Source organism: Mastigoproctus giganteus, chromosome 11 (assembly GCF_048544385.1).
Source record: "Mastigoproctus giganteus isolate SK-2022 chromosome 11, ASM4854438v1, whole genome shotgun sequence".
Lineage (NCBI taxonomy): Eukaryota > Metazoa > Arthropoda > Arachnida > Uropygi > Thelyphonidae > Mastigoproctus > Mastigoproctus giganteus.
The window spans coordinates 33,700,730-33,722,213 of NC_143585.1; the positions used below are offsets into that span (position 1 = coordinate 33,700,730).

Consider the following 21,484-nt stretch of genomic DNA (forward strand, 5'->3'; position numbering starts at 1 on the left):
ATGTCGTTTTTTCGATGCGTGGTTAAATTTTTATTGTATTGATTGACCAAATTGGTAAACAGTGCCGGGTCTACTTCACGATAAGTGGAGGAATCTGACACAACTGAATCTAACTTATTAATATAATCATGTTTATCTAGTATTACCACTCTATCTCCTTTATCAGTCCTCTGTATAATAATGACCTTATTTTCCCGAAGTTCTCGTAAAGCTGAACTGTTGTGTATTCAATTTAGGAAGTCGCGTTTCTTTTTATGTTATTCACTACTTGGTTAACTTGTTGAATAAATAAATATTTTTGTGGAACATTACGAAGTCCAAATTCAATATCAATTACGCATTGTTTTTTAGGTAGTTTTCGAGGTGGTAAATTATAATTTAATCCTTTGGATAAAAGTGAAATCTGGTCCTGCAATAGCGTACATGAGGAAAGATTTGTAACCTGTTGATATGTCAGTTCGTTGAATACTGGGTGAGGGGGTGTTTGTGAACTAGCTGACGTATTCTGTGATAGTACACGTGTGTCTGTGGGGGGGGGGTTGTCACCCAACTCGTATGTACTTGGTCACAAGCCGCGACAATGCGTTAGAATTCGCATGAACGTGTCTTGACCTTTCCGATAATGTGTCTGTTTTTTTTTTATTTCTGAGGCCTGTGCTTCCCATCGCAAATCTATGGAGGTCTTCAATACAGACCAATCATTCGGATGTAGATAATTTTTTAATTTATCGCGCAGCTTCCTAACCTGGGAAAGGTATTTTTGTTTATTTGAATATCGAGATTTTAAGGCAAGCTTAACGATGTGGCCAGTGTTAGTTGTTTTACGCCAGATTTTTTTTTGATTTAAATTAACCCTGGCAAACTTCGGAATGATGTTGTTTTGAAGGCAATATTTTATACACTAAGATACTCGGCCCAATTCTACAATTGGGCCGAGTATCTTAGTGTTGATTTAATGTAATTTTGCACCATACCGTTCAAAAAATCCCCCATAATTGTGTGTATCGATAGGTTACCCTGGAGAGACAGGAAGTGAATGAAATAGTCAATAAGAGTTTAGAAAATGAATTAGATAGTATGAATCAGAGCTGTAATGCTGAATACGTTCTACGTTGATATTAATATTTGTAAAATAATAAGAGGAGTTTACCTCAATATAGTACATAGAACACTTCCATATGATACCCTCCAAAAATTAAAACGAAAAAAATCGAAAAACTTACACTAGAGTAAAAAATAATTTAAAACCAATTTAACACAATTAAAAATATTAAAAAGAATAACGAAAATATTCAAAACGATTTTCCTTCCTGAAGCTGACAACACTTTTCGACCGTATGTCGTGATCACAGGAATGAAAATTACCAAATAGGGTTGAACATGAGACTTAAATAGTGATTATTTGTCTTCGCGCATGCGCGTAAAGGTCCACGCATCGGAGATCAAATATGGCCGATAAACATTAAGTTTGTCGGCCATATTTGAGCCATTTGATTGCCGTTCGTGCTTCTCGTTCAGCAGCATCAAAATTAGCCTTTCATGCCATTAACGAAAAACATACTTTTTTATTTAACAAGGCCAAAATACTTAATGTCCAATGTAAAATATACGCGACTATAAATTGCAGAAACCGTAGAAATTAAATTACACGAGAATTCTGTTAATGTTCGTCGGCCATATTTCTTCTCCAATGTGTGGACCTTTACTTGCATGCACAAAGACAAATAATCTCTATTTAAGTCTCATGTTCAACTCTATTTGGTAATTTTCATTCCTGTGATCACGACATGCGGTCGAAAAGCATTGTCAGCTTCAGGAAGGAAAATAGTTTTGAATATTTTCATTAGATTCTTTTTAATTGCGTTAAATTGATTTTTAATTGTGTTAAATTGATTTTTAATTATTTTTTACTCTAATGTAAGTTTTTCGATTTTTTCGTTTTAATTTCTGGAGAGTATCATATGGAAGTTTTTTTTTTTTTTTTTTTTGATTTGGTAGTTATTGGCGCATCGGCTTCTGTGGCCATATTGCACCTCCCAAGGTTTTTGCAGTACTTTGATCCAAGCCCGAGGCGGGATCATATGGAAGTGTTCTATGTACTATATTGAGGTAAATTCCTCTTATTATTTTATAAATATTAATATCAACGTAGAACGTATTGAGCATTACAGCTCTGATTCATACTATCTAATACAGATAAATAGATTAGACCAATAAATCTGAATGTATTTTAACTTTTTAGATTGACTCAAAACTCTGGCTTGGTTACTCACAAAGCAACAGTTTTACTGGATGACTATTTTCTACATCAGCATATTAGAGAGCCAATGAGAGGAAGCAATACTCTTGACCTAATTATCAGCAATAACTCTTCAAGCATTAAGAATCAGGTAAAGGAACCATTAGGTGGTAGTAATCATATGAATATGGGATTTCTTGAAAGATATAACTATTTTCAAGGGTAAAGTGAAGGGATTTTGCTTTTGAAAAGGTAACTACAAAGGTCTTAGAATGTTTTTAAATTTTTTTCAGTGGAACTAACTGATAATGTTAAGAACTGTATCAAGCTTGGTGTCGGAGTTTGCAGACGATACGAAGGTAGGCAGGGTTGTCAAGGATACTACTGACACTATGCTGCTGCAACAGGATCTTGAAAGGTTGAGCAGATGAGCTGAGAGGTGGCAAATGAAGTTTAACATTGACAAATGTAAAGTACTACATATGGGAAACAGCAACCCCAGAGCAACGTATCAACTCTGTGGTACTACACTGACAGTGGTAGAGAATGAAAGGGACCTGGGGGTGGTTGTGCAGGCAGATATGAAGTTCTCTGAGCAGTGCAGACGGACTGCAAGAGTAGCTCACGGTGTATTGTCAATGATATATAGGAATTTTTCTAGCAGGGATAAGGAGGTGATATTTCCTTGTATAAGGCAATGGTCAGGCCACACCTAGAGTACTGTATACAGGTCTGGAGGCCTCATTTCAAGAAGGATGTAGAGCTGCTGGAATGAGTACAGAGAAGGGCAACAAGATTAGTGAATGGAACAAAGGGGTGCTCTTACGAAGAAAGGCTTAAATTTTGCAAATTACAGTGTCTGGAGACTAGGCACCAGCGAGGTGATCTGATAGAGGTGTATAAAGCCTTGAATGGTTTGAGCATGCTCAATGCTGATGGGATTCTTCCTCTCGCTCAGAATAATCACCTGAGAGGGCATAAATTCAAATTGAGGAAAGACAGATGTAGGATAGACGTGTGGAAATTTGCCTTTAGCCAGCGGGTGGTTGGTTGGTGGAACCGACTTCCATCCCTTGTCGTGGAAGTTGATAGCCTAAATAAGTTTAAGGCTCAGCTGGACAGGTATTTTGAACGAACAGAGGGGTGAAATGGAAGTGGGTTTTGGGTTTTTTTTTTTTTTTTTTTTTTTTTGGCTGATGCTGCATAAGCTTGCTTTCTTGCATCAAATGCCTCTACTAATACTAATGCTAACTGAATTCTGAATGTTCAGAGAAGTAATCATAGAAGCCACTAAACGTTTTATACCAACTGAGAGATATTGTTCAAGGTTTAAAGCTAAAAGATATAAGATGAACAGGTGAATCTAGTGGCAGCAAAGAAAAATGCATGTGATGATTATAAATTATCAGGGGACATAGAAACCTATAGTAAATAGGTTTCTATGTCAGAATAGTATAAGCTATTCTGAATCAAGTCACTAAAATGGTAAAGCAAGTTAAGGCAGTTGGTTAAGAATGCAAAGAAAAGTATTTTCTAAGTATTTCTACTAGTTCTAACATAAGCAAAGAATTCTTTGCTTATTAGCATTAGTAGAGGCAGATGATACAAGAAAGCAAGCTTATACAGCATAAGCCAAAAAAAAAAAAAAAACCTTCCCATTGCACCCATCCATTCGCTCCAGACGTTCATTAGCATATAGTAGGAAAGGAATGAACAACACTGGTCTCCTAGATATGAATGACATAACTATCAATGAACCTGTTCAGGTTATTAATGAACTGAATAAACATTTTGCATCTACAGTTCATTCCAACTGACAGGAAAGTGAAAGAAAACCTGCTGAATGTAATAATGACACACACACTATACTATTATGTTTGAATACAATTTTGACTAATAATTAATGACTATATATATTATAATGTTCCAAATGTTTCATCACACCATTTATCCGCCTTCTGTGGATAAATAGTTAATATAATAAAAAAAAACTTTAGTTATCTACATGATGAGAACTATCTGCAGGATCCTCCAGTTGCATCTTGCTGGATGTAATGAAGCTAAAAAGAATGAAAAGGCATGAAGAATCAGTCCCAAGATAAAGAGGTCAGGAGATCAGAGGTCATGTTCTTGATTGGGTGCAGAGGAGTTCCTAGGAGTCAAGTTGCTCTGAACATCAGAGAAGGCAGAGAGGAGTATTATGTAACTCATTTATCTCCCTAGGTTGTGGGCTGCTATTCTGCTCTGGCTGTCACATGAAACCATACCAACAGACTGATGGTTTCCTGGAATACTCAATATCTTTTGAAAGAAGCTCAGTATCTACTAATATATGTAGAATTAACCTGCTGTTCCTGATGGGTGACTTAATATTGTTTGCTAGTTTCATCATGGTCACTATAGAAGAAAGTTATCTGGGGGGGGGGATTGTGATCCTGCTGCTGTTTCTATTAATTCTTTTGTATATAGAATGCTTTGAAAAAGTCCCTCCTCTTTTGCTGATGTGCAACATTCAGCACTTTGGTACCTGAGCTGAACAAAGCATGGTTCTTCCAAAATGTTTGCCCTAGCTACAGTCAAGCCTGTACACACCTCTCATCTGCTGAGGGATTGGGAGTTAAGTAATTATTTTTGGTTTCTATTCCCTTCAAATGTTAACACTGTGTGTTTACCAATCCATTGAGAGTTTCCCCTGTCCCAAGAGGAATATGAATTAGGGCAGTCTGAGTGGTCTCTGTCTGGAAGTGGGAGTAGTAAAAATTGTCCATAGTTCTTGTAATATTTTTGTAGTTTTGGTTAACCTAGGTAAAAATATTAAATCTGCAAAAGAAGGAGATGTGAAACACTCAAGAGTCTGCAGTCCTGAAAATCTAGATCAAAAACTGAATAATATCAGATACATACTGCACCCTAACCAATTCCCTGCAAGCATGATCACCAAAACCATCTACATCCATGAACCACACTTTCATTTCAGATCCAAAAGTGCTCAGTATTGCACACCAGCAAAAAAAGAAGAGACTTCCTTGAAGCATTCCACAAACACAACCCCTTTTTTAGGGATAACTCTTTTTTTTATAGTGACCATGATGGAACCAGCAAGGCAACAAAGTTAAGAACACAGGTTAACACTACACGTTGCAGTCACAATATTCAAGAACACCATAACCAATACCAGTCTATCATTATGGTTTCATGTTACAGTCAGAGAGTAACAGCCTGTAACCTTAACATCACAATCAGGGAGATGAATGAGTTACCTGGTTGATCAATCTCACTGTCCTCTCTGATGCTCAGTATAGCTTGCAGCAAAGAAAAACCAATTGACTACCCCTGCATTCAATCTAGCATATGATCTCTGATTTAATTAAAAAGAAAGCTAATATAACTGAAATGTTAGTGAGAAGAAGGTATTTAATAGTAATAAGCAGGTGGTAGTAAAGAATTCTCAAAGAATCTTACAGTAAGTAAAGAATTCTTAAAGAATCTTACAGTAGTAAAGAATTCTCAAAGAATCTTACAGTAGTAAAGAATTCTCAAAGAATCTTACATTCTCTGAGATTAATTTTTAACTAGTTTTGTTTATGATATCTGAACTAAATAAAGTGTTGATGAAACTCACAATATTTTAGAACTGTAGACAGGCTGAGGATAAGGAAATCAGAGGAAATTTATTTCCAAGGGCCTTAAATTTCTCTAGGTTCTAATTTTTGAAATAACCCTCTCATAAGTACATATGAGAGTGAGAGAGAATTAAAACAAAGAAATGCATGAAGAAGGAGAAGAGTTAGTTTAATGAGCAAGTAGCTGAATCATGAATGTTTGCTATCATTGATAAACATGTACTGACTAATTCAGAATAAATAGATGCAGTATCAAGTGTTAGTTTTGAGGAACAGTGTTCATGAAAATATCTGCAAAAAAGGCATTACTCTAATTAATCTGCACTACCTTCTGGATACAGTTGAGGATTTTTCAAGAGTTTGAGAGATATCTCTCCAAATGTAACATTATTTTATGGTAAGGAAAATTTTAGATTTGCATAAACAATACAAAACAGCACAAAAAAAAAATTTAAGTGAACGGAAGTGCAAAAAAAGCAGGTTTTTTTTATAGCGAAATTAGCACATTTGTGCTGATTTTGCCATAAAAAACAGAAGTTAAAAAAACCTTTTTTTTAACGTTTTATTAAAAAAATACAGAAGTATTTATAAAACAAAATTCTACTACTAGCATTAGCCATATAGTGCAAGAATGCCGCAAACATTTTCTGCACAAGGCAAAAAAATATAATAATAAAAATATAATTATAAAATAATAATAACAATAATAAATCAAAAATAATGATAAAAATACATAAGAAAGATATAAAAAAAATAAAAGAAAATATATAAAAATATGTGGGTAAGAAAACAGACTAATTATGTGCTTTCCTTCTCACACCTAGAATCTATCCATTTGACCTCTGAATTTCTTAATGCTGTCAGCCTCAACTGCCCACAGAGGTAACTTCTTGCAGGAATCAACAACTTGCTGGCTAAAAGAAAACTGCCTGCAATCCAGTCTAAACGTTTTCTTCCATAATTTCCATTCAGAGACCTTAGTTTTGGAATCCTTTATAACAGTGAAAATTTTGCCTTCATTCATTTTACCATCCCTTATAGATAAAGTCTCCTGAGGTGCCAAGTTACCAAAATCTGTAGCCCACATATTCAAAGTCTTTCCTCACACAGATGCCCTTTGCCAATCTCGCCAAGTGCATTGCCCATCTTTGGGCCTCTCCAAGAAGCTCAATATCTTTTTTTTAGGTGAGATCTTCTCCATACCTAGACATAGTATTCAAAGTGCAGTCTTCTAATTGCCTTATACAGTGAGATTATGACCTCCCTATCTCTATGATAAATTGTTGATAGGAGCACCGTGGACTTTCCTGGATGTCTGTCTACATTACTCAGGGAACTTCATATCTGCCAATATGATAACTCCTAGATCCCTTTCTTCCACTACTGTTCTTAATTCAACCTTATCAAGTGTATAATTTATTTTGAGGTTGATATTCCCCAAGTAAGAACTTGCATTTGGCTGCATTAAAACTGTTCATGCATGTATATTTCAGAATTGATAAGTGATGCAATAAAATAAATGTTGAAAGTAATTCATTATTTTGGGGTTGATATTCCCCAAATAAAGCTTGCATTAAAACCATTCATGTATGCACACTTCAGAATTGATAAATGATACAATAAAATAAATGTTGAAAGTAATTCATTATGCTCATTTCATTGACTTTTAAACTATGAAAAAATTACAGTAACATGTAGTCACTGAAGTTGGGAAAAAGTTCATAGGATTGAAAATTTAGTTCATAAATCAAACATGTAGTGTCAAAAATTCTTGTTCATAAGAAAAAATGTTTGTTTCATAAATCAAGAGAATTCATTCTGTAAATGTTTCAGTAACTTCATTGTGCCCAAGTTTCTCATTTCCAAATTTTGATCAATGATCCAAGAGTATAAAAGAATAAAATAATACAGTTAATAAAAAAATAAAATAAACAAAAATAGGTTAATCATGTAGAGAAACTGGCAAAAAGTAGGTGGCCAAGCTTCCAATATGTTGTATGTTTACTTCTGCTCAGGGCCTAACTTGAGGATATGCCTAGGCAAAAGTATTTTTGGAGACCCTGTAAAAATGTTTATTATGAAATGACATTTAATGTTTTTGGATTGATGATGATGATGATGATAAATGGATAGGTTTTGGTGCTGTTTTGTCATGGCGCCAATGGCGGATTCAAAAAGTTATCTTGTCAATAATTCTTGCTTGAAACTGCTTTTTAAATTACTGATATTATACTGTTCTGCTCTAAGATGAGGTGGCTATTTCTTCAATACCATACAGTTGAATATATTTCACAAAACAAAAATTATCTTGTGGAATATCAAACACAGAAATGACTAATTAGGAGAATATATTAGTTAGAGACTCAGTTATATTGCAAAATAAGATGTTTATTCAATTATTCCAAATGATTTAAAAGAACTAATACTCTACAAAACAAAATAAAAAATAAGACAAATAAAATATAAAAATTCACTGCAGAAAATGAAAAAAATGAAAATGTACTATCTAGGTAAAACAGAGGTTCCCAACACGTGGGACCCGACCCCAATGGGGGTCATGGAAGAAGTTTGAAGTGTCATGAGGAAGTGAGAAATAAGACCTAAACATAATACTTTTATCATATCTTTTGACACTGTAGTTACTAAAATGTCGACAATGTAACTGGCAACACTTAACAAGTAACACTTAACAATCGTAACAAGTGACATTGTAGCTTCTACAATGTCACTTGTTACGATTTTGGCTGTCCATTACAATTTATGGGCACCCCCTCAAAGTAATTCACTTCCCTATTTGACCTATGCCTAAGATAAGCCCTGTCTTTGCTTAGATTTTGATATTTATTTTCACAAATTATGCGCAAGGTTAAATTTATTACCAAAAAGGCAAAAAAATCCAAAAAAACAGCAATCTCCAGGTCCCAATTTTCTGGTTCTTAGACACTACACTATATTAAGAAATATACTAATACTAAGAACCATGTAGAGTGATTGCTAGATATTCTCTCCAAACTTTTCTATTGGATTTGGTCAAGGATGATTAACACTAGTCTTATGGGTCAAAGAAATATATTAGCCAGTGTATAACAGGAACAATCAACACCGAATAAGTTTGTTGTTATTTGGTTTTTAGGAGCATTAGCAACTAAGGCCATATTGCTCCGGGATATGCGGTGGTCATTCCTTGACCTTTCCGCATACTCCGTATTTGGTGGTGACGGGCTCGAACCCCGGTCTAATCAAGAAGCATGTGCTACGCACTGCTGCTCCTTCCCACCTGGCTACGGAGGCGCCCACCGAATAAGTGTTGATTGTTCCTGTTATACACTGGCTAATATAAAATAGAGTTCATATCGTGACCAGTAATATGATGGAACATTTGAAGATAAGAAAGATATGAATTTTTTTTTTCCTTGCAAAAATAATTTGTCTGAGTTGATCCACAATATAAATTGTGGATATATATACACAAAACAACTTTATTAAAGAACAAGTTTAATATTTTAAAATAATGTTTTATGTCTATTTCTCATCTTCATAATGCTGCTATATGTGTAATTTATATGTTATTAATAAATAAGTTATAAAATAATTTATGATTAAAATAATTTAGGTAATTTATGAATAAAACAAGTATAAATAAAATATTTAAATAAAACTAGTTATTTGAATATTTAAATAACTGTTCTGACTGTGTCCTAAGAGGTAGTATGTGCTCACCAATAAGCATGTTGCATGTTCAAATTTGTATGCTGGCACAAAAACTTCAAAGCCCATAGTAAAATAAAATTCCTTTTGCTTGGTAGCTGTCCCAGGGTATAAAAAGAGACAAAATATAACAGGCACACTCAAATAATTAATGACCAGGTTGTGTACAGCAGAAAATACTGCTGTACACAATCTGAAAAAAAAAAAGAAAAAAAAAAAAATTGTTACTGGTGTAACAATGTTTTTTTTTATTTCTCAAAAGTCAAACAGATCTTACCTTTGATTCTGTTAATTTGTTTCCATTTTCATCAAACACTGATATTCCTTCTGTTAATTCACTGAATAAATAAAGTAAAACAATTACAGTAAAATTCATTTAAAACTATTAAAAATATATTGTAAACTTAATATCTGAAAAAGATATATTAAATCAGTGTAAAACTGATTTTAAAACTGACTTCTAAAGAGAATGCATATAAAATGATATCTAGTCTAATCAAAAAATTGGCAGATTTTATTTTCTGTAAAGTAAAATTTTCAATGTAATTTTACCACCTGCATTTAAACTAGTGCAGAATGGTATAGGTTCTTCTTTGGGCCTTCTTAAGAACCAAAATCAGTATATTAGTACTTAATCTTATAAAGTTATCACCTGAGATCCATTTATATATGTAATAAAGAAGCTTTAGAAGCATATATTGTATTATATATAATAACAAAATTACTGTAACTGTTATCCCTGAACAGTTTCATATCAAACCATATTGAATAATTTTCATCCTAAAATGGTACAATTAGTATACTGAACATACACATCTCAATGCAGATTTTTTTTATTCTTTCTTGTGAATGACAATTGACAAAATTAAAGAAGAAAAATCAAAACCAACTCATATTTTTTTCTTGGCACATTTTATAAACTGACAGTGCCTGTCAAAATATTTGACAAAACAATATGAGAGCTGACCTACCATATATTTCATTATTTGAAAAAAAAAAAAAAAAAAACAATTACCAAAATAATACTAAATTATATACATTTCTATGCATGCAACCCAATTTTGGGTCAAATGCATAGAAATGTAATTTTTAAAGTAATATCTTAAATCTTATTATTTATTTTTGGATTTAAGACAGTCAAATTTTTTTTTTTTTTTTTTTTTGAATTGCTGTCTCAGAAGCAAATCCATGAGGATATGCTGAAGACATCACATGTTTACCGCCCACCATACAGTACCAATAAGAACTCAGTTACTGAATTCAAAGGGAGTTGTAGTCATGAAAATAAACTCATGTCTGGATAACCTGTGACTGTGCAATCAGAGAAAATATGCTGTACACAGCATATTTTCTCTGATTGCACAGCCTGATTTTGAAAGACCCTCAGAATCCAATTACAATACAAAGAAAGACATTAAATGTATTCTGTGTGTGAGTCCTTCATATTGTCCACAAAGACATGAGCATGAAAAAAAATTTCAACAAAAAGGGTACCAAAATATTTGAATGCAAACAAGGAAAGTATGCAGTGTAGAAAAACAAATCTTGCAAAATTTTCCCAGGTTACTGGTGCTGACAAACTTGTCAGCACCAGTAACCACAGATGAAAGTTGGATTCATTGCTCTGATCCAGATATGAAAAAACTCAGAGAGTTGCACCTCACCTAAAGAAATTTTGAAGGGTACTATCAGCTACCAAAGCAATAGCATCAGTGTTTTGAGAACAACGAAAGATAATATTTATTATTGACCTCAAAAGGGTAAATCCATTACAAGTGAATATTATTTTTCCTTGCTATTGAAATTTCATAAATACATCATGTGGGAAACTCTTTATAGAGATTTTTCTTCATGACAATTCTTACAGTCACAAGGCTTGACTAATCATGGAGGCAGTCAACAATCATAAACTGTTATCATACCATTATTTTTATTAGGAACAGGCCCTTTGAATTACTACCTCTTTCTTGCACTGATGAATATATCTGAAAGGGCAATACTGTACAAATCATGATGCCATTCATGAAGTTGAGGTCTATATACCAACAGAAACAAAAGACCTAGATGACTGAATTACAGTGTAATTTTTTTAACATAACAAAATGCAATCACATAAAACTCAAAATAACATGACAACCATTCAGAAATTGCACTGAGAAGTGACTGAATATATCCAAAACTTCCTGCCTTGTGATTTTCATGTTTATAGAAGAAATGATCTGGCAGAATGTTGATTCCACATGGATGATGAAGAAACAAAATCCATCAAACAATGGTATCAATCAAAACACTTTTATAAACAGGGTATAAAAAATAGTGTACAGAGAAGGAATAAGTGCTTAAACTGTGGTGGAATTTTTTTTGAAAAATAAAGTACCATACTGGTAAAAAAAAACTCATTTTTATTCGACTCACCCACCCTTGTAGTTTTGCTTATTTAAAATGCAAAGCTATAAATACCAAAAATAAAAAGTACATTTCATATCAGAATCTACTATAAGACCTACTCTGTGTAGACCTGAAATCAATATCATCTGTCAATATCATTTCTTCATTAGATATTACATCAATGGATGTAATTTATAACAACAGTGACTGTTCTTAGCATGAAAATTTTAGTAAATAAAAAAAAAAAAGCTCGCACAAAATGAGTTATAGGGTTTGTCGAGAAATTTAGGTTTTCCAAAATTTTCTCCAGAGGTCCCGAGATCACGACTGATCTAAAAAATTACTCTCTTCAGGGACATAATTTTTCTGGTAAAGGCACTGTGAGAAAGAGATCCCTTATTTCCACACTTTTCTCAGGAAGAGTCTAAGATATGTAATTATCTTAGTAATTGTCTTAGGATCTTCTAGATTTTCTCAGGAAAACCCTAAGTTTTTCTTCCACACACACCACTTAGCTGCTCAGGTAGATTCAATATATTTATTTACAGATTTAACATGTTGCAAAGGAAACCACCCACTATCTTACAAGGATCAAGTAAGATCCAAAACAGCTGTAATAGTGGTGTCCTGAGTTTTTAACAAATAAGGGATTCACCTCCAAGGTGATGTTATTCGATGAAAAAGGATATTAGTAATTTTTGCTCGTTTTTGCTCACATGTGGTGAGTATGGGCTTGGCACACCCAAGGTCCTGAGATGGATATCATCATTCTTGGCGTTCCCTTCTTCTCTCTCTCTCTCTCTCTCTCTCTCTCTCTCTCTCTCTCTCTCTCTCTCTCTCTCTCTCTCAGGGTAACTCGGGAATTTTTTTTTGGCTGGTGCACCATAAGCCTCAGGCTTCCTTGCACCATATAGCTAATAATAATAATAATATACATTAGAAATACCAGATCCTACCATTACCGGTGCCGAAGCACATCCATGGCTAGGATCTTACTTTCCGGCGTCTGAATCCTAGGTTACAATTATTTATAAAAATTTAAAAATTTGAACTCAATTTTATAACTCAAAAATAAATTTGTGACCACTTAGCCTATCCTGAGGAGCAATACATTTGGACCAGGTCTATGTATCCTGATCAGCATAGTTCCCGTCCCTAACCACGGGGAGGTGGGTCGCCACTATCTATCAGGGCTCTTTTATTAAACATTTCATTAACAAATTTGTTAAAAAGAGCAAAATTATTGCAATCTGTGAACAGGATCCCCAGACTATCCTCATCTAATACTCCTACAAGCATTTCTAATCTCCTGCGTATGTCCAAGTATGCGTTGCATTCAAGCATCAGATGTTTAGAAGTTTCAACTTCTCCACAAGCACACAATCCAGAGCAATGTAACCCGAGCTGTGACAACTTATACTTCAGGCCATGTCCAGTAATTAGAAAACTCGCTCTTAGTCCAAACTGTAACCAGGGCTTTAATCTACAATCTACCAATCTCACATCAGGCAGGAACATAAATGTTTGTCTACCTTTTTCAGAGGTTTCCCAACTCGCTTGCCAAAGACCAACTATCTCAGTATTTATTCTTATCTTCTCGTCTCGAACTTCATTCCTAGAGTATTCTCGCCCATCTTCTGGACAGGAAGTCACACCCAATATGGTTTTTCTGATATTATTCTTGGTGAAGTATATTAGCCCTTTTAGTAATACAATAATAATATACAGGCTTGAACACTGATTATGTTCAATGGAGGGGAAATAGCAATCCCATAACTATGGGATTGCTGTTTCCCATAGTTATGGGAATCAGCCGGTTTATCTATGGAGGGGAAACAGCAATCCCATAACAACAAAACAGAATAATATAACACAGTGAAGCATTTTTTATCAAAAAATTCATATAGTGATTTTGGTAGTCTATTCATCATTTGAACAGAAAGTTAACAAATTCTTCCAGATAATACCGAAATGTAAACTGCAACTTCATCCATATAAGGTTCAAATGACTTGACAACTTCAACAAATGCTAATAAGACTGGGATTTGCACAGTAACATTTGGCAACAATTGCATGATTACTTAAGTGGAAATAAGCTAGATAAAGCTTATTTCCACTTAAATGGATACATTAATGATATGAGACCAGAAATGATATGAGACCAAAAATTCCTGCAATATTGTGAACTTCCTTTAAACGATTCATGTATAATTTTATGTAGCATTATGGATGTTATTTTGAAAATTAAAACAAATTCACTTTCAATATTATGTTAATTAGTATATATAAATGCTAGATTAATCCCAACCCTAAAGATTTTTGATTTTTACAAGTATTTCCTGAAAAGCTGATATCAAGATATGAAGCAGCCTACAAGAATGACTTATTTCACACAGAGGTGAAATTGGCCATTCTGATAGATGATCTGGGAGGAGGGGGTTGTATCTATGGGGAGTCAGGTAAGGTATTGGAACCATTTCTGATACCACATTTGAATTTGAGGCCATAGATAAGATTTGTCCTGATTATGTTCAAGCAGTCGACATTCTCAGCAGGGCTGATTTTGATGATTGGTTCTGATGGCCTCGTAGGTAGGCGGCAACGACATCAGCCGGCAGTTTAGCCTTTATGGCCTTGGCCCCCTCAACTGATGCTCGTGGAAGCTGCTGATCCGATTGTTCAGGCTTGGGTCATGGGTTAGTGGTGTCGGCCTAGTGTGGTTCGGATAGCTCAATGTTAAAAAGTATTGTTATATGGTTTGTATGAGATTTGTATAGAGGAGGATTGTTCCTCTAAGTCTGGGAACTAAGAAAGTTGCTTAAAATAATTTAGTCTCAGAAATTGTTATTTAGTTGTCTGATGGGGAGTCGGACTTGGTTTTTTTAGATAGGGCAACCTACCTCCTCGCGGTGGTTTGTTTGTTTGTTTGTTTGTTATTTGGTTTTTAAGAGCATTAGCAACTAAGGCCATATTGCTCCGGGATATGCGGTGGTCATTCCCTGACCTTTCCGCATCCTCCATATTTGGTGGTGACGGGCTCGAACCCCGGTCTAATCAAGAAGCGTGTGCTACGCGCTGCTGCTCCTTCCCACCTGGCTACGGAGGCGCCTCCTCGCGGTGGAGATGGTAACTCATGGTGGGGGGCAGAGACACCATCCCCACCGCAAAGCAGCTAAAGTTTGTTCATAATAAGTCCTTTGTTATTGGTCAAAGATTGACTGGTATATTGCTGTGATAATACTAACCTACACAAGGGTCTGTAACAATCACAGCAGAGTACAAAACAGAATATGGACAAGAGCCCAGGTGGCAATATAGGTTAATGGTTTGACAAGTGACCACATTTGAATATATGCATATATTTCAAAATTGTTAAAACAGTAGCAGTTTCTAAAGAAATTACAAAAATACAGACCATAATTTCTGAAGAAATTACTCTATTTTTGCAAATGTTTAAAAATTTGAATATATAAATTTTAAAACCAGAAGATATCATTCAAATATATCTCATATTTTTGTCTTTCTAATATAACAGAATTCTAAATATGATTCTCACCTTTGTCTCATTAAAGGAATATTAACACAGTTAGCTGCTGCTACAGCTACGAAGGGAACAAACCTTTGGAATAAATTACTTGCACGCTATAATCATAAAAAAGATTCTTTTTAATTTTTTATAAAAAATGAATATTATGTCATTTTTCTATTAAAAATGCTAAATGTTTTCTACTAAAAATGTGCAATATATGGCATTGGTGTCAAAGATATTAGCATAGCACTGACAAAATGATGCAAGAAGGCATGCATACGTAGCATCAATAAAAAAAAAAAAAAACTGGGTGTAACCAATATCATCTTCCCTTGCTTCATTTATTTATTTCGAGTATTTTTCCAAATCTGTCAACTGTTGGTTTGGAGGTCAAACAGTGAAGACATATACAGCACATTGCTGCATTTGATTGTAGATGAAGTCTGTGCATTTTGGCCCCTAATAGCAGGTTATTTTTTGGAATAATTTTTATTTATTTATTTTTTTTTTACTTAATATACTAAACTGTAGTGAATATATATCTTTAATTCATATAGTGATGTAGGCTAGTTTATTTTTGTATTTAGTTAAGTATTTATAAAGCTACAACTTAATATTCAGAAGGCCTTTGTTATTGACATTTTGAACATAGTAGAAGGAACTTCATAAATTTTGTTCAGTAACTTAAATCTAACTCACTAGTGGTTAAAGTTTTATTAATAGTTTAATTTCTCTAATACTTTATAAATTAAATTTGGTAATATATATATTGTAAATCTAAATTTTCTAAAATACTTGAAAAGCTACAGCTTAATATTCAAATAGCTCTTGTTATCAATATTTTGGTGAGAACTTCATAACTTTCATTCAGTAGCTTAAATTTAACTTCTCTATTGGTTAAAGTTTTATCAACAGTTTCATTTCTATAATATTTTAGTAATCTAAATTCTGTAATATATTGTAAATTTAAATTTTGTAATCTTTCTAAAGTTTAAATTTTACCTTAATGCTACAAGGTCCACATGCAATACAACATCGAAGGATCATAACCTAGACAGGATTATGATGTGAGCCACGAGTTCGTCATTTGTATAGCCTGTGGCACATATTCTAAGGGTGGTCTAGCAGACAAACCTAGATCAACAGATGCTTCTTTGCACCTGATGTAAGAAGTGTGCCAATCTCAAATTAAAATTTGGTGCATTATGAGAAAAATTTGAGTCAGTTATTGAAGAAATTAGTGCTTGACCTATAAACAAATGTAACTGGTAGCTTGTCAGGGACTAAAGTATCTCCTAACCTGTCAAGTGGTGTACTCCTAATTTTGGCCCCAGTTAAGAATAGGCAAGTGCATACTGCTCTGGTTGAAGGTGATCTAGTTTTATTGGAAGACTATTGTCAGAGAAATGGATAATATTTTTTGTAATAGAGATAGGTGGATCAGAATTAGGGTGTGTTTGCCAGGAACAACAATTTATGATGTTACCAATAGACTGTTTAGTCAGACCTCGGTGGTAGGGAAAATCTTAGAGGGAATGATTAAGAGTGCAATCCACGGACATTTAAATAGACATGGCATTCTGAATAACAAACAACATGGTTTTGTTAATTAAGGGAAAATCATGTTTAACTTAGTAGGCTATTTTGACACAGCTATTCATGAGCTGGATGTAGGGAACAATTTCAACATAACTTATTTGGATTTTAGCAAGGCATTTCACTCAGTCCCCTCATGGGAGGTTACTGTATAAGCCGGAACATGTTGGGTGGCTGCAGGGCACAAGGCAGAGGGTTATAATTAATGGACATTCTTCAGATTGGTGAAAAGTCAGAAGTGGAGTCCCCCAAGGACTCCACTTCTGATTTTTCTGATTTTCATAAATGACATCAAAGAAGGGATAGAAAGCATGATGTCAAAACATGAAGATAAGATTGGTAGAGTAGTTAATGATCAGTACCAAGCAGCACACCTTCAGGATGACTTGAACAGGCTGCAAGAATAGTCAGAAAAGTGGCAGCTTTGTTTTAATGCAACAAAATGCAAGGTCTTACACTTGGGGAATAGCAACCCCAAAATAAATTATACTTGGTAGGGTTGAGTAGAGGAATAAAGGGATCTGGAAGTTATGATATGGGCAGATATGAAGTTTTCTGAGCAGTGTAAACAGGCAGCAAGGAAAGCCCATGGTGTCCTATCAATGATTTATCAAATGTTATCTTATCCTGTAGAGATATGGAAGTCGTAGCCCCACTGTATAAAACAATTGTAAGGCCACATTTGGAATACTGTGTTCTAATATAGAGAGCTCATCTGAAAAAAGACATTGAGTTTCTTGAAAGGGTCCAAAGACAGGCAATGCACATGGTGAGATCAGCAAAAGGGGTGACTATATAAGGAAAGATTCCGATTATGTGAGCTTGACAACAAGGCACTTCAGAGGTAACCTCGTTAAGGTTTATAAGGCTCTGAAAGGAGTTAGTAAAATGAATGAAGGTGGAATTTTCACTGTTATAAGGAATTCCACAACTAGGGGTATAAATTCAAATTACAGGGGAAGTGGTTTAGACAAGATTTAGGAAGTTTACTTTTAGCCAGCGAGTCACTGATTGCTGGAACAGGTTGCCTTCACAGGGAAGTTGAAGCTGACAGTTTGAATAATTCAAAGGTCAACTAGCTAGTTACCTATGTTAGGAGGGAAGTAAATAATTTTTATTTTCTTATCCACTTTTGCCAGTGCAGCAAAAGCCTGTGGTGTCCTTGCACTATGTGGCTATCACTATTACCACTATTACTATTCCAATGATGTATAACTCTTTGAGTAAGGAAAAATTTATGGACATCTATTCTACTATTCTACAATTCTCTCTAAATTTAAAAAGCATGCTCTTGTGTATGTCACATAATTAAGGGTATAAATGTCCTCTACATTTGGTTTACTCTATCTTTCTAAATTTTGAAATACCTTGATCAGATGATACTACAAATACAGAGTTTATAAACTTTGAAACTTAAAGAACTCAAACTTCTCTTGATAAGAATACCCCTTTGCACTCTTAATCAATCTCATAGTATTCTCCATACCTACCCTTTCCAACATGTCCACATCTTTACTAAAATAGTCTCCAAGCCTGAATGGAATGTTCTAGATGTGGTCTAACCATTGCTTTTTATAATGGAATAATCACCTCTTTGTCTTTACTGGAAAAGTTCCTGAAACATCACTGACATAACCTCATAAATTGTTCTAGTAGTTTGTCTACACTATTCAGAGAATTTCATATCAGAATGTATAGTTTATCCCAAGTCTATTTCATTAAAAAATCTGCTGCACAGGTTTTTTAATGAAAAAAATTTGGTGCATAGCCTTTTTCATTAAAATTATCTTGATTTTTTCATTATCACCTATCTTGATTTTGATGCTACCCCAAGTGGTATGATGTTTTAGGATTACTGCTACTCAGATACAAGACCTTGCATTTTTCATCTGAGACTTGCTCGTATGGCACCATAAGATAATTTAATTAAATTAAATTAACAAAGCACTGCTACAAAAAATGTACAATTTCTAGAAGAACAACTAGGTGCCGTTGTGTATTATTTTAATTTTAAAGCTAAATGCATTTCAAACTCCTTCATCACATACCCCATTTGTGCCCATTTTTCCAAAATAACAGTGGGTAATTTATGCACCCCCCCCACCACCACCCACAGACTTCAAAAACTCATCACTGGTACCAGACAACACACTGAGTGAATTTGGCAACCAAACCCAGAGCCCTTTATGTGTTACCCGTTTTTTTAGGTTTTTAATTTTCAAATATTTTTAATCTAGTTTTCATTAACCAAGTTTAATTCATTCACCAGGTTGGAGATTACATTTACAAGTAGTAATTCTATGATAACAGCAACAGTGGATTTACAGGACAAGTACAAAACTATTTTTAGAATTTTATTAATTACATACTGAAATTAAAGAGGAATAAAGTTTTAGCAATTCAACAAATTGCATTGCCTAGTGGAGTTAAAGGCCTAATGCCTATGCTCACATTTCGAAAAAAATGTAATTTATTAAATATAAGCATGCAATTACCTTCTGCAGAAAGTTCTTCAAACTAACAGCAGTTATGACAGCACTAGTTGTTGCTGATATATAAGCTACACCAATCTTCCTAAGAACAAGAAGAAAAAAACAGGATTTTTTTTTTTTTTTTTTTTTCAAATATAAAAGCAGCAATTAAAGTTTTCTCATACTACACTTATAAGGGAGGACTCAAAAATTATTATTTTTTATTTACTTCCCTTAATGTACAAAGTGCTCCATAAACAAGGAAACTATTTTGAATAATTGCTCATGTATATATGTATAAGTTATCTGAAAAAACAGTTTATAATCTTTTTTTTTTTATTGTTCCAAAATGATTTCAACACAGGAAAGGTAGCATGCACCTTACAATGAAGGAGAAGATTGAAATTGTAAGGTGACATGCAAAATACAAAAATGCTGCAGAAATTGCATGCCAGTTCAAGGTTTTTTAGACAAAAACCACCCCACAATAAAGACCATAAAACAAATTGTGAAGAAGTTTAATAAAGTGGGAACAGTGCACAAATCTACTGGTAGCCCTTGTATCTTGTAAAAGAGGATATCAAAAGAAATCTGAAAAAATTTCAAAGAAAATAAAGTATGGAACTTAAAATACCTAAAACAGAATCATAAAGAAATTTAAATACAAAGTTTATCATCTAATGTTGCTATAAAGTTTGAATGAAGATGATCCAGAAAGAAGACTGGAAAATTCCCAACCGTCTTTGTCTGTGAGTGTTACAAACCAGATATCATTTACAATATTTGTGGATTGCAAAACTATGTTTATTACTCTCTTAACAATCTCAATTTATTATTTAACAAGGGTTTAAATGCTCCTGGTTTGACAGTTTGGACAAAATTCTGAATTCAAACAGCAGGAATTTTGACAGGAACAAATCTTGACAGGAGGAATTCAAAATTCCTCCCATCAAAATTCTTGGCTAAAATAAATTTGGACCCTTTTTTTTTTTTTTTGAGGGAACTGTGAGAGGAGAAAGCTACCTGAGACTGCTAAAACACAAAATAATTCCATTAATGCAGTTTTTGTAACTTTGAAGATTACCATGTTTCACCATATTGTGGTTTTCAAAGGCTTATCATGCCCACCTTAAAACTTGATTATAACTTTAATATACCATGAAAAACAGATTTTATGGTCAATTTTATTTTGTGGGAGGGGGTGAATGATGACAACTAAGGTTTTTTGCTAAGCAAATCTACTGGATAATTAAAAAACATTGACTAAGGTTAAATCATAACATTATTTTTATTTGCTTCACAAAAATTACAATTTAACTGAAAAATATTAAAAGGAAATAGCGGTTAGTCCAAATCTAACTAATAAATAATACTAATAGTTTAACCTTACACTTTGAAAATGATGCTATTAGCTGGCAACTGCTCACTGACAATATCTTTCATCAGACTAAAAAGAATCTTTCATACCCTTTTGTGAACTTTTCTTCACAACCAAGACATTAATCTCTTAGCAGGCTAATCTAATGCTTAATCAACATGATTTAAAAATGACCTGCAAAAAAAACATTAACAATACAGTATCATAAATATCTCTTTTTTTAATAGTTTTAATCAGTTAAGTCCCATTAAGGTTCAAGTCTTTCTGTTTTGTTTTGTTTGTATTTTTTTTTTTCCTTTCAATTAAAAGCACACTTTCTTGCACCCATTTCACAGTAGAACATGTCAGTGACTGTCAGGTACTTTTTTTTTTCTTTCAGATAATTCTAGTAAGTATAACAGGTTAATTAACAAATAATTAACTTTTTCCTTTTAATTATACTGATAAACAAATAGTTTTACACTCAAATGAACATTAAAAAATTTTATGATATATAGCATATGCATCTCACAGTACAATACTCATTGTTAAAACATCTGATTAATATTAGTG

General features: G+C 33.7%; 1 protein-coding gene across 2 annotated transcripts in view; it reads right to left on the bottom strand.

Moving 5' to 3' along the window:
- Sfxn2 (sideroflexin 2) overlaps window positions 1–21,484 on the bottom strand; it is a 78,603-nt gene that overhangs the window by 24,101 nt on the left and 33,018 nt on the right. For both annotated transcript variants that reach the window (XM_090385492.1, XM_090385493.1), the window contains exons 4-6: window positions 19,579–19,657; window positions 15,515–15,600; window positions 9,848–9,908 (exon numbers count right to left, since the gene is read on the bottom strand). In XM_090385492.1, the coding sequence (XP_090241618.1) occupies window positions 9,848–9,908; window positions 15,515–15,600; window positions 19,579–19,657 (226 nt within the window). The remainder of the gene's footprint in view (window positions 1–9,847; window positions 9,909–15,514; window positions 15,601–19,578; window positions 19,658–21,484) is intronic.